The sequence below is a fragment of the Hirundo rustica genome, chromosome 27 (genome assembly GCF_015227805.2).
Source record: "Hirundo rustica isolate bHirRus1 chromosome 27, bHirRus1.pri.v3, whole genome shotgun sequence".
NCBI classification, from domain to species: Eukaryota; Metazoa; Chordata; class Aves; order Passeriformes; family Hirundinidae; genus Hirundo; species Hirundo rustica.
Genome location: NC_053476.1, coordinates 2,276,143 through 2,289,730, shown reverse-complemented (window position 1 = coordinate 2,289,730; position 13,588 = coordinate 2,276,143). Strand labels below are relative to the sequence as shown.

The 13,588-nt window shown below is 49.7% G+C and overlaps 2 protein-coding genes across 2 annotated transcripts; both read left to right on the top strand.

The window, feature by feature from the left end:
* The first annotated feature begins 1,762 nt into the window (after positions 1-1,762).
* On the top strand, positions 1,763-2,698 carry LOC120763623 (olfactory receptor 9S13-like). Its single transcript, XM_040087064.1, has one exon. It carries the CDS (start codon positions 1,769-1,771, stop codon positions 2,696-2,698), a length of 930 nt encoding a protein of 309 aa, XP_039942998.1. The 5' UTR covers positions 1,763-1,768.
* Positions 2,699-4,775: 2,077 nt separating this feature from the next.
* Positions 4,776-9,648, top strand: SDR39U1 (short chain dehydrogenase/reductase family 39U member 1). Its single transcript, XM_040087547.2, has 6 exons — positions 4,776-4,814; positions 5,929-6,035; positions 6,393-6,475; positions 7,046-7,167; positions 8,156-8,299; positions 8,493-9,648. Exons 1-6 carry the CDS (start codon positions 4,799-4,801, stop codon positions 8,906-8,908), a joined length of 888 nt encoding a protein of 295 aa, XP_039943481.1. The 5' UTR covers positions 4,776-4,798; the 3' UTR covers positions 8,909-9,648.
* Positions 9,649-13,588: the final 3,940 nt, after the last annotated feature.

The window sequence follows — 13,588 nt, the reverse complement described above, 5'->3', positions numbered from 1 at the left end:
ATAGGATGTAGGATATCCTTCAATGGACAATATGTTTGATTATCATAACATTATTTCATAAGTTTACATCTTTTACACTTAAATCATTGACACTTACACATAAAACCAGAATAAAAGTGAGAATTCAAAAATAAAGTCAGTTATGTAAGCCGAGACCACACACATCTGTTAAATGGCTGACCATAATGACACATGATTTTGATGTTTGCTTTTACATTATTGTGGGGAAAAAAAAAAATCTATTTTTTTCTTATTCTCTTCTGGCTAGCTTTATTCCTTTTCTAACAAAGACAGCTACTTCTCAGGGACTGATTTCCCCCTGTTTTGAACAGGTAGGGTGAGACTAGAAGAATCACACTGTGGATGCATCTGTTTCTCTCTTTTGATACTAGAGGAAGCTTTAGGAGCTGTGAAAGCTGTAGACAACAAGCTTGAAAAGGCTTTGACTAGATACTTGACCTTGGCTGCCTAACTTTGAGCTCTCTGCACACAAAAATCCCCAGGAAAACTAGCCAAAAAATTTGATGAGCAAGGTTATGCAAAGAGAAATCCTTTCTCCAAATTTATTTCCCTTTCCTAAGACTCGTGAGTAAATAAGAACAAAAGACTAAATAGAGCTGCTGAGGGTACCTGGAGCTGAGGCAACATTTCAAGGACCATAAAGGGATGGCTGAAGAAATGTGTTGAAAATTAATTCAGTGCTTTGAAAAGATTAATTACATGCTAGTTAAGAAAAATTATCTAATGGAAATGACAGCAAAACAAACAAAATACCAGTAAGTGGATGGGGATTTCTGTCACTCAGCTTTTTACATCTACGTCCATATTTTCATAGACAGTATAGCTGGACTTCCCTTTAGATCAACGGGGAAAATCCAAAAATCTTAAAACAGGATTCATACCATCTACGGTAAATATCCTAAAGCTGGAGTGTTTATCTCTGTCCACTGAATTTAAAGGCATCCAAACTATGAGTTCTAATGCAGACATCAACCCACAGAATATATTCAAGCCTAGGTCAGAGGACAACTAGCTTATGAAAATAAAATTACTAAATAGAATTGAAAAGGAATTACTTGAAACATCCTGTCAATTAGTCAATTTTTAACATATTTTGTGAATTAACATTTGAGTAGAGAAAACTTATTTCAGAAATCTCAGTTTTGAAGGTTTTTTTTTTTCAAGTACCGTTATAAAAGAAATGGTTTCTCACGTGAAACAACGTGGGGTTTTTAAAATAATGGACTTGGGATTTTTTAAAATAATTATCCACATTATTTTAATACATTTCTTGGCTCATATATATTTTCAATTTTTTTGCATCATCTGAAGAAACACATTCCCTTGTTCTTTTATTTAGGGGAGAGCAGTCTTTTGTGGGTTAGTTGCAATCCTAGTATGAGATTTTTTCTGCCCAGTTAAATCTGAAATAGGTCTTCAACTGTAGAAGGAAATGTCTGTTTCTAGTTGGTTATAAAGTTTAACAAATTAAAATAGGTTGGATAAGCTGCATGCAGAATGTTTCTTTATACTGAAGATAATATGACAGGATTATTAGTTTACAATTTACCCTGTAATAGTTGACAAAAATCTGCAGATACGATATATTAATGAACTTTATACTTTTTCCATCTGCCTCTCTATATTTATTATTTATTATGTTTCATATATCATTGTCTGTTATTCTCCTATAATTGCTTCTCCAGGCAAACTATCTGCAATCTACTGCATCCTAATTTCCCTTTTGTGACATCATCTGAAAGCAAAGATGGAAAACCACACCAGGATAAGTGAGTTCATTTTGGTTGGGTTCCAATCCCACCCAGGATCACAACTCCTTCTCTCCGTTCTCTTCTCCACAATGTACATTGTCACTGTGGTGGGAAACGTCTGCATGATTCTCATCATCAGGATGGACTCCAACCTGCACACCCCAATGTACTTTTTCCTAGAGAACTTGTCCACCCTGGACATCTGTTACTCCTCTGTCATCACTCCCAGGGCAGCACTGGCATTCTTACTGGGCAGAAGAAGCATTTCCTACAATGGCTGTGCTTCACAAATGTTCTTCTTCTCTCTCTGTGGCACAACAGAAGCTTTCTTCCTTGCTGTGATGGCTTACGATCGCTTCACTGCCATCTGCAACCCGCTGCTCTACCCAGTCATTATGAGCAGAAGGCTTTGTGTTCTCATGGTGATGGGCTCTTATCTCTCAGGCTGCATCAACTGCACCATCCAGACAGGCTTCACGTTCAGTTTGTCCTTTTGTGGGCGCAGAGAAATAAACCACTTCTTCTGTGATGTTGCTGCGGTGATCCACGCCTCCTGTTCCGACACACTCGTCAATGAACTCGTCATGCTGGCTGTGTGTGGATCAATAATTGTGGGCACTGCCTTGGTGGTTTTCATCTCCTATGGCTATATAATTGCCACAATTGTCCACATGCCTTCAGCTGAGAGCAGGCACAGGGCCTTCTCCACCTGCTCTTCTCACGTGATGACAATCTGCTTGTTCTTTGGGACAGTGTTCTTCATGTATGCTCAGCCTGGAGCCACATCTTCACCCAACAAGAGCAACACCATCTCAATCTTCTATACTGTTGTTATTCCCATGCTAAACCCTTTCATTTACACCCTCCGAAACAGGGAGGTAAAAGAATCTCTGAAAAAACAGTTAAAAAGGAAAGGGTTTCTTTAGCACCTTTCTTGACACTGAGAATGAACACAGTGTCCAATTTGGTACAGACAGATGCTTAGAATGTAAAATAAAGGACATCAGGATTTGCTTTCAAGAGTCTTTTGTGTTTCTATACGGTCAGTACAAGCGGGAAATAGAAACTTATCTATGAGAATCCAGTACTTATTATTTCAACTAAACAATATTTGATAGGATGTAGGATATCCTTCAATGGACAATGTGTTTGATTTTTATGAAATTATTTAATAAGTTTACATCTATTACACTTAAAAAATTGATGCTTACACATAAGGCCAGAATAAAAATAAGAATTCAAAAATAAGGTCAATTAAGTAAGCCAAGGCCACACATCTATTATACGGCTTGGAGAGCAGCTCCAGCTCACCCACCCCCCCTGACAGCATGTGCCACACAGAAACCAGCTGCTCATCTCCACCTTTCGTCCTGTGAAGCACAGAGATGCCACTTCCTGTGCAAATATCTCTTAAGTCTCAAATTTACAAGCTGGCTCCACCTAGAAAGCCCATTTCTTCCTTGCTCAACCACAGGACACGGCACTTTTACAGGAGAGCTGTGTTTGCTTAGTGAAAGGAGACACCACTCCTGGAAGTGCCCAGGAAGGGACGGGACACGGCCCTTGGTGCAGTGATTCAGCTCACGTGGCGGTGTTCCGTCAGACACAGCGACCTTGGAGGACTTTTCCAGCCTTAATGACTCTGACTCAGCGACAGACTGCGGCTGCGGGAAGGATGGATAGATGTTGGATGGATGGATGGATGGATGGATGGATGGATGGTGGATGGATGGATGGATGGATGGATGGAGGGATGGATGGATGGATGGATGGTGGATGGATGGATGGAGGGATGGAGGGATGGAGGGATGGATGGATGGTGGATGAATGGAGGGATGGATGGATGGTGGATGAATGGAGGGATTGATGGAGGGATGGATGGATGGATGGTGGATGGATGATGGATGGATGGTGGATGGATGACGGATGAAGGGATGGATGATGGATTGATGGATGATGGAGGGATGGATGGATGGATGGATGGATGGATGGATGGATGGATGGATGGACGGACAGATGGTGCAATGGCTACAGCCATATGTGCAGACAAAGACAGATGATGAGCTGGACTAAGCCACCTAAAAGGTGGAAATATCTCTAGCATTTGTTCCTGCTCCAGAAGAGCAGCCAATGTGTAGAGATGTTGACTAGAGGCTGTCGTCACCCTCTGTTCTTCACAGGACATAGGTAAAAGGAGCTGACAACACAGGCAACTCTGTGTGAAGCAAAGGCTGCTCCAGCTGCTTGCAGGAGGAAACTGTGTCTCCAATGTGTGTTTCATCGCATCTCAGAAGACGCATTCCAATCCCAGAGCCAGAATTACGTCCTTGAACGAATTTCTTTTCCCATGACCACAAGGAGACATGCAAGCAGGTGTCAGAAAGAAGGGAAGTTCAGGGTCAAGGAGAACAGCCCCTGCCCAATTCCCAACTGCACAACTCTTCATTTTCTTCTAGCAGTATTCAAAACACTTCGTAGAATAAAAGAATCATGGAATCTCTGATTGTTTTGGGTTGAAAGGAGCCCTAAAGCTCACCCCATTCCACCCTCTGCCCGGGACACCTCCCACTGTCCCAGGCTGCTCAAGCCCTGTCCAGCGTAGCCTTGGACACTTCCAGGGATCCAGGGGCAGCCACAGCTGCTCTGGGAATTCATTTCTGCGCTTTTAACGAGCTGATAAATTGCCCTGACCAGCTTCTCGGCTTCTCCATCCCCGCTGCTGCCCTGCTCAGCGCAGCGCCAGGCGCAGCCCTGAGCCCAGGCTGCTCCGGGAGTGTGCCCCCAGCCCCGGGCCGTTCCCGCAGGGTTCTCCGGGCCGTTCCCGGAGGGTTCCCCGGGCCGTTCCCGGAGGGTTCCCCGGGTCGTTCCCGATGTCTCCAGCCCCGCTCCGGTTCGCAGCCCATTGCCGGGCCCCGCACACCCTTGGGCGCGCTGGTCCTTTAAGGTCCTCCCCGCCGCTGGGGGGCGCCGTGCGCGCCGGGCGGCGCATGCGCGGTGGGCCCGGTGTGCGCGTGCGCGGCTCCGCCATGCGGGTGGTGGTGGGTGAGTGCGGGACCCGTGTGAGTGAGTGCGGGATCCGTGTGAGTGCGGGACCCGTGTGAGTGAGTGCGGGTCCGTGTGAGTGCGGGATCCGTGTGAGTGAGTGCGGGTCCGTGTGAGTGAGTGCGGGTCCGTGTGAGTGAGTGCGGGACTCGTGTGAGTGCGTGCGGGACTCGTGTGAGTGCGTGCGGGATCCGTGTGAGTGAGTGCGGGACCCGTGTGAGTGAGTGCGGGACCCGTGTGAGTGCGGGGCCCGTGTGAGTGAGTGCGGGGCCCGTGTGAGTGCGGGACCCGTGTGACTGAGTGCGGGACCCGTGTGAGTGCGGGGCCCGTGTGAGTGAGTGCGGGATCCGTGTGAGTGCGGGACCCGTGTGAGTGAGTGCGGGACCCGTGTGAGTGTGTGCGGGATCCGTGTGAGTGTGTGCTGTGAGTGCGGGATCCGTGTGAGTGAGTGCGGGACCCGTGTGAGTGAGTGCGGGACCCGTGTGAGTGAGTGCGGGATCCGTGTGAGTGAGTGCGGGATCCGTGTGAGTGCGGGATCCGTGTGAGTGAGTGCGGGACCCGTGTGAGTGCGGGACCCGTGTGAGTGCGGGATCCGTGTGAGTGAGTGCGGGATCCGTGTGAGTGAGTGCGGGACCCGTGTGAGTGCGGGATCCGTGTGAGTGAGTGCGGGATCCGTGTGAGTGAGTGCGGGACCCGTGTGAGTGAGTGCGGGACCCGTGTGAGTGCGGGACCCGTGTGAGTGAGTGCGGGCTGTGAGTGCGGGTCCGTGTGAGTGAGTGCGGGACCCGTGTGAGTGCGGGTCCGTGTGAGCGACTTTGGGCTGTGAGTGCGGGACCCGTGTGAGCGAGTGCGGGCTGTGAGTGCGGTGCCCGTGTGAGTGCGAGGCCCGTGAGGGATCGGGAGTGGCGAGCAGAAGGGAGTTTTGGAGAAGGGGCAGGCGGTCCCGGATTGCGGGCGCTGCCCGCTGGGTTGGAGCCTCTCCCCCCGGGCATGGGGCCTGGCCTTGGTGCGCTGCCGGGGCTCAGGTGATGCCCGCCCAGGCACGGGCCGCGGGGCGCCTCTGCTGCCGGGGGTGATGGCGCAGGGACACGGCCGTGTTTGTCTCTGTCACCAGGTGGTGGGACGGGCTTCGTGGGCAGAGCCTTGACCCAGCTGCTGCGGAGCCGAGGGCACCAAGTCACCCATGTGTCGCGACGAGGGGGCAAGGACCGGATCAGCTGGGTATGAGACGAGAGCGATAACCGGAGGGGAAATGTGACAGGGCTGAGAAACCAGCCTGCATGCTCTGGCTTTCTATGGCATAGAGAGACCCTACCAAGGCAGGTCTGGCTCCTGTGGATGTTCTTTTGGGGTGCTGGGTGCTCCATGGGTCACAGTCACTGGAATGGGTACTGCTGGAGCTCCAAGGAGCAAAACCGTCTCCATTCGCGCTTGTAGTCCGCAAACGTCAGGAAGAGGCTGGCTCAAGTTTTTAGGAGCCTGCCCTCAAGTTTTTAGGAGCCTGCCCTGCTTATCTGCAGGGAAGACTTAAGCAGAGGGGGAGGGCTGATCTGTGATATCTCTGTCACTCCTGCCTAGGAAGAGCTGTCCCGCTCCGGGCTGCCCCTGTGTGAGGCTGTGGTCAACTTGGCTGGGGAAAATGTCCTCAACCCTTTCCGCAGGTAACTTGATGTTCCACAGTGCTGTTGGGACAAGGTGGGGGCAAGACAGTCCTTTGTTGTCAGAGAATGTGCAAAGGGAGGAAACAACATGACCAGGAAGCTCTTGAGTTAACCAACTGTTGACATTTTCATTTCTGTGGGCCTGGTAGGGTTGGAGAGACCTTTGGAAGAAAGTTTCTCTCCTGGATCTACAGCTGCAGGCCAGAAAAATTGGTTTCACATTTCCAAAAGGGCATTGGGTGCTGTGCCTACATTTGATAATGCAAAGTCAGAACCAAAGTCTGACTTCTAGGAGGAGTGCCCGCTTTAGTGTCTAGCTCCTTTGCTGACTTTGTCCAAAGGCATTCCAAACCCCACAAGCTTTTAAGGGAAGTGAAGAGTCACCATCTTCCTAAGTTCCCCTGTGTTTATGCTGTAAGATGACATGTCCTCCCTTTTCCTTGGGATGAGGGGAGTTCCCGTGACCTCTCCTGTGCTTGTGAGCTGGTGTTGGCTGGGGTCCCCCTTGGTGGCAGCGTTTCCTGGGGTGTCCTTGTGAGGTGTTTAATGCCTGCTTCTCCCTTTTCCTAGATGGGGTGATGCCTTCTGCAGGGAGGTCATCAGCAGCCGGGTGGAGACCACGAAGACCTTGGCCAAAGCCATTGCTGCTGCTGAGCAGCCACCCCGGGCCTGGGTCCTCGTCACTGGCGTAGGTATTGCTTGGGCCTGGCCAGGACATCACTCGTGCTGACCCGGAGAGGTTTTATCTGCAGACAGAAACACAGTTTCTCAGGAGGGTGTTGCCTTGAATTATCACCTTTATTGCCATCAATGTCACTCTGTTTAGGCAAGCCTTGATAAGATTTTTAGTACTGCTGGAGAGGAATTTGGATCCCTGTGCTTTGTCTTGGTGTCATTAGGGCAGAAGCTTTTCTGTGTTTGCCTTGTAGAATCGATTTGTGTAAGGCCTCAGCTGAAACCCTCTGCATTATCTCCAACTTTCTTATTGCTGCAGTCTTTAAACTGTCATGGTTTATCCTCTGTGAGGCCCAATATTAAAGCAGGCACCTTCCAGCCAGTTCAGTGTCTTGCTTGCAGGCCTGTTTGGGTTTTGGGGCTGCCTGAGTGTTCGTGCATCCTACTGAACCTGCAGAGCACATTGGCAGCTCAAAAGCATTGCCGTCAGAGCCCTTGTGCTGTTCATGTGAGGGTGTCCCTGGTGGAGTGATTGAGCTCACTCCAGAATGGTTCGGGTTGGAAGGAGCTTTTAACACCATCCAGTTCCACCCCCTGCCATGGGCAGGGACACCTTCCACTATCCCAGGTTGCTCCTGGCCCTGGCCAGCCTGGTCTTGGACACTTCCAGGGATCCAGGGACAGCCACAGCCTCTCCCCTGTGCCAGAGCCTCCCCACCTTCGGGGTAGATTTTCTTTCTAATAGCCAGTCTAAACTGTTTTTCAGTTTGAAGCCATTTCCCCTTGTCCTGGCACTCCAGGCCCTTGTAGTCTCTTTCTTGTAGGCTCCTTTCAGGTGCTGGAAGATTGCAATTAGGTCTCTTTTCCAGGCTGAACAATCCCAATTCTCTCAGCCTTTCCTCACAGGAGTTCTGGGCTCCTGGAGGCAGAGAAGATGGTCTGATGGGGCAGGGGGGGATTGGTGTCATCATTCAACCCTGACTCCTTTCTGCTGTTCCCCTGCAGGTTATTACCGCCCCAGCCCCACAGCTGAGTACACCGAAGACAGTCCAGGAGGGGATTTTGACTTCTTCTCACGCCTGGTGAGCTCGTGGGAGGCTGCAGCTCTCATTCCTGGGAGCCCAACTCGTGGCGTTGTGGTGAGATCAGGTGAGATGGGGCATCATGCTTATTAATGGTGGCTGCTTTACTGCTGGGGCAACAGTGGGAAGAGGTGGGTAAAGGGCTCTTCTGCCTCTCTTGTTGGGGTCTTGTGGTCCAGCCCTCTAAGGATTCTCCTGCTTGTAGGTCTGGGTGTGAAGGGAGCTTTTGCCCTTTGGGTCTCACTCTCTTCTCCCCACAGGTGTAGTGCTGGGTCGAGACGGTGGTGCAATCTCTCAGATGCTCTTGCCTTTCCGTCTGGGACTTGGAGGCCCCATGGGCTCCGGACTCCAGCCCTTCCCATGGATCCACATTCAGGACCTGTCTGGGATTTTGTGCCACGCCCTGGAGAAGGAGTCTGTGCGAGGCATCCTCAACGGCGTTGCCCCCTCCTCGCCTGGCACCTCCAATGGCCGCTTTGCTCAGGAGCTGGCGGCGGCGCTGGGGCGCCCGGCGCTGGTGCCGGTGCCCGCCTGGGCTGTGCGCGCCGTCTTCGGGGCAGAGCGGGCGGTCATGCTGCTGGAGGGACAGAGGGTGCTGCCAAAGCGCACCCTGGAGAGCGGGTACCGCTTCGTCTTCCCTGAGCTGCCCGCAGCTCTGAAGGACATTGTGGCTTAAGGCCTCGGTGGCTGGGCTGTTTGTGTGAGCTCACATGCTTTGCCATGAAAGAGGGGAGCCCTGCCCTTTGACACTCCCTTATCCTCGTCCAGAAAGGGTGAGCGATGCTTTCCCCCTGTATCTCCCTGTGTGCATCCCCAGTTTAGGAGTTAGCCCTCTTACTGCCATCTGAATCTTAGCATTACCTGGGCATTGAAGGGGCTGTGTGTGCCAGCAGTGGCTGCAGTCACTGGTCCCCCATCAGAGGCAATGGGCAGGAACACACTGAGGCACTTTGGATCAGTAGCAACTCCAACAGTTCGTACAGGCAAGTCCAGTGTCTGGCTGTGATAGCCACACCTCTCCAGGCACCAGGGCATGTGATGTCTCTGGCCAGGCTGATCCTGGAGTTTTGGTCTCATTCTGGCAGAACTGAGTGATCTGCACTCGTGCCTTGCTTTGGGGTCAGCTCTGGGCTGACTGCTAAATTGCAACACAGTATTAAGACAGCAAGGCTTAATTCTGTACCAGTTGTAGTTCTGCACCATTTGTATTGTTAGTCTGCTTTGCACATTCTCTCACAAATTGTAAGACACTGATTTCCTAATTAAATTAAATTAATTCCTTCCTTGTACCCCTTCATTTCCACATAGTTCAGACTTGACTGGGACCATTTTCCAAGATTTTGGGGCATGTTGTGACTACCCTGTCCTCTCTCACAGCTTAAAAATTTGTAAATCTGAAGCTGAAATCCTAGACAAGCATCTGTGTTTCTGTCTGTATCTAGGATATTGGCTTTGCTGCTGGTTGAACCTGCCCATGAGGGCTGCAAGGTACAATGAGTGCTCTGCCGCCCCTCTTTGTTGAGAAACGGCCAAGCCTCATTCCTGCAGTCTCTGCTGTTAACACCCATGCTTTCGAGCCCTTTTCATGCCTGGTGAGGGCTCCCACATATCCCGCTTGGAACCCAAAAAAGATGCTGCAGTTCATACCAGTTGTTCTTGGGGTACTCACCTGCCTGAGCTGGAGGACAGGGATGGAGAGGACAATGAAGCCCCGTGGTCCAAGGGGAACTGGGCAGTGACCTCTACACAAGTGAGGCACACAGAAGCCTGTGGGGCTGGATGGGACCCACGCAGTGGTGCTGAGGTGTGATTGTGATACGCAAAGCAATCACACGAGAGACGAGAAGTTTCGCAGGGCAGAGACTTTCTCCGATCCAGCTCAAGCTGAGTCAGGGCGGAGAGAGAGCCTCGTTGTTTATTTCTTTTTATACATTTGTGGGTCTGGCTGAAGATTGGCTTTTGGAGTTATCACCCCTCAGCCTCAGTGGCCAGACCAACTGTCAGTTACAATTGTTTTCAGGTCAGAAATATGCAAACAAAGGACAGAGAATGAAAAACAAAAGATTTGTTTATGTTACATCTGTGAGAAAAAGGTAGAAACTGCTTCTAATATTGTACAGTAGCTAAAAGGTCTGACTCCATTGTATGAACATTCAAAAGGCTCTAAAAAACTCAGAAAAACCAGGGTGACACTGAGGGGGTGGTAGCACTCACCGAGCCACTTGCAGTCATTTGTCAGCAGTCCTGGCTCTCTGGCGAGGTCCCAGCTGACTGGAGGTGAGCAAATGTGGCTCCCACCTGCAAGGAGGGGCAGATAGTATGACCTTGGTGCCAGAAAAGGAACAGATCATCTCGAGTGCCATCATATGATAGGTACAGGAAAACCTGATCAGGCCTGGCCAGCATGGGTTTAGGCAAGGCAGGTCCTGCTTGGTCAGTTTGGTCTCTTGCAAGATATCTCTCCTGTTGGGTGAGGGAAGGACTGTGGATATCATCTACCTGGAGCTCAGTAAAGCCTTTGACTGAGTTTTGCTCTCTTGGAGACCCTGGCAGCTCCTGGCCTGGATGGGCATAGTCTCCACGGGGTAAGAACCAGTCTGGGCAGCTGAGTGTGAAGGGTGGTGGGGAAGGGAGTTCAGTCCAGCTGGTGGCCCCTCACAACTGCTGTTCCCCAGGGCTCAGTGCTGAGAGCAGTCCTTTTTAGTCTCTTTCACCAATGAGTTGGGTGGGGGGTTAGTAAGTTGGCAGACACCAGCTTGGATGGTGGTTTTGGGAGGGTGGGAAGCCTCTGGAGAGGGTTGTGGAGAGGCTGGATCCATGGGGCAAGGCCAGTGGTAGGAGGCTCAACAAGGCCAAGTGCTGGGTCTGTACCTGGGTCACAACACGCCCATGCAGTGCTCCAGGGCCTGGAAAGCTGGAAGGATGGGGTGTGCTGGCTGACAGGACTCAAGGTGAGCTCACACGTGCCCAGGTGGCCAAGCAGGCCAGTGGCACCTGGCACCGTGGGCACAAGGGCTCTGTGACTCCAGCTGCAGCACACGCGCTCCCGCACACACGAGCACAGAGAGCAGAGCCCTCAGCCAGACAGGAAATCCTGCACTGAGCAGGAGCAGGGCATGGCCACACAAGTGTGGTTCTTCTCCTAGACATCCCTAGTAAATCTTGGAACAATCTGAGCTGGTTTTTTCCTTTCATTCCACGATGGGTCCTTTATCTCCTGGGCATGAACTCTGCCTCAGTCTATAAGCTGACCCAGAAGCTGTTCCCTCAGACTCACTGGAGCAGGGGTCACACCCAGCCCTGGGGCTGCTGGACCTCCTGGGAGAGCCCTTGCAAGAGGTGGATCAGTGTCCATTTCTCTGGTTATGTTACTGTGGTTTTACCTGCTGCTGGGCATCTGTGCTCCTTTGTGTGTGTGTAGACCAACTTTTTATTGTACAACCAGAAACATTCACTTTGTAAAGGAGTAGAGAAGTGTTTTGGAATAATCACTGCCCTGAACAATCCTGTAGCGATGACAGAACTTTTATTTCAAAGCACAGCTGAACACAAGCTCCAGGGCAGCAAGGTTGTTGTTGGGAGAGTTATAATTTGCACTTTTTCATCTTGCAAAGGGGAGAAGTGGCAACAGTGCCATGAAAATTCCCATTTTACTTCTGCTCCAATTATCACCAGGTTCCTGCATCTGCACATGGTCCTGATCCACATGACGTGAAGCACTGCAAGAACTTTTTAATTAGCCCCATGGTGACAAAATCTAGTTTTGCTAATTATATTCTTGTTATTCTTCTTTGAATGACCAGAAGTGCAAGGTGATTTGAGGTTTTGCTTTCTTGAATCCCATCATTTCCCTTAACAAAGGCATCAGGAATCCTATGAGGGAGGTGGTTGGAGTCCTGTGTTGGAGGTAGGTTTGCATCCCCTGCTTCTCTGACTTGAGCTGTGCTGTTTTATCTCGTAACTTGAGAATATCTCGTAGCTTGTGTGAAGCTGGATCACAGAAATCACAGGAGTTTGCTGAAGGTATTTGCTCTTTCTGCCAAAAATCCTGGAAGGACAAGTAATTCCACATGCTGCCAGTGACAGTGATTATACTGTGGAAGAGAAAATGACCTGAAAATGCTTGTTTATCACTTTTAATATATAATCTTACTTAACAGAGTCAGCTTCAGAGACACTCCCCATGTGCTGGGAGAGGTCTGAGGGAAGGCAGGCATGAGTCTATCTCAGCATTTCGGTATTTCAGGTTTTTGCTGGAGCTCAGTCTTACTTTTGTGTTAGGGAAATTACTGAGGCAAAAGAGAAATGTTGGATTAGAGTTGAAAGCAAATTGCTTTTTCTCTCCCCTAAGCTTCTGTGAAAATACTATTTTTTATGGGAAATGAGAACAAAGAATACACAGGATTAACTGTGGTTTGTTAGAAAACATGATTTCATACCAAAAGTGTCTTTTCTTTTTGGATCTGTGGAAAAAATCTGCAGTTTTCAAGCAAAAAATAGGATTATGTATATAAGGATTTTAAATGGAATTATTCACTGACACTAAGGACCAAACTGTGATGGGAAGAAATGACAGTATCCCTGCAGAGTATTCACCAGAGGCAATGGAAATGTGCCGAAAGTTCTCGTTTCTACAGTTCTCTGAAATTCCATTTTGGGAGTAGCTTAACAGTTTATAGGGGAAAGTAGAAAAGTTGCGGTTTATTCTGCCGGTGGCTTTTTCTTTTAAGAAATTAGATTTTTGTTTCAGCAGCCAAATAGAGGCAGTAAGTTCCCAACAGGGAAATGGCTCAGTCATTCTGGGCTGTGGGTGCAGGTGGGCAGTTACCATCTCCTCTTCGAACTTCCCCACAGTGTCTCCTAATTCACTGGATATCACAACTTCATTTTTCCAAACCTTGAGACGCCGTCTCCGTGATTTTTAACTCATGCCATTTATCTGACTGAAAAGACGTTTGAAAAAGGACTGTGGAGCAGAGATCTTTGTGATAATCTAAGGGAAGGGAAGACCAGAACTTGGAAAGAAATCGGGGTTGAGATTGATCTGTCCATGGAGCCTAAGGAGGAGTAGCCTGGCCACAGTGATGTTACCTTTAGGGTGAGCACATTTCCTCTCCAGACTTCTTGACTCTGATGGGAGCTGAGACAGCCACCTCCCTTGTCCTGACTTATTTTTTGTTGCACTAATCACCTGGCCTAATGTGGACTTACATGTCCATCCAGCCACAACAATGGGAGCAGAGGATTAGGGAAAGCAGGTCCTGTGTGGGTGACTCTTTTGTCTGTATTTAGATGGGGAGCCTCTGCAGCTCCATGGATAAGTTTCAGCTCAGCCTAACTTGCAAGCGTTTGCTTT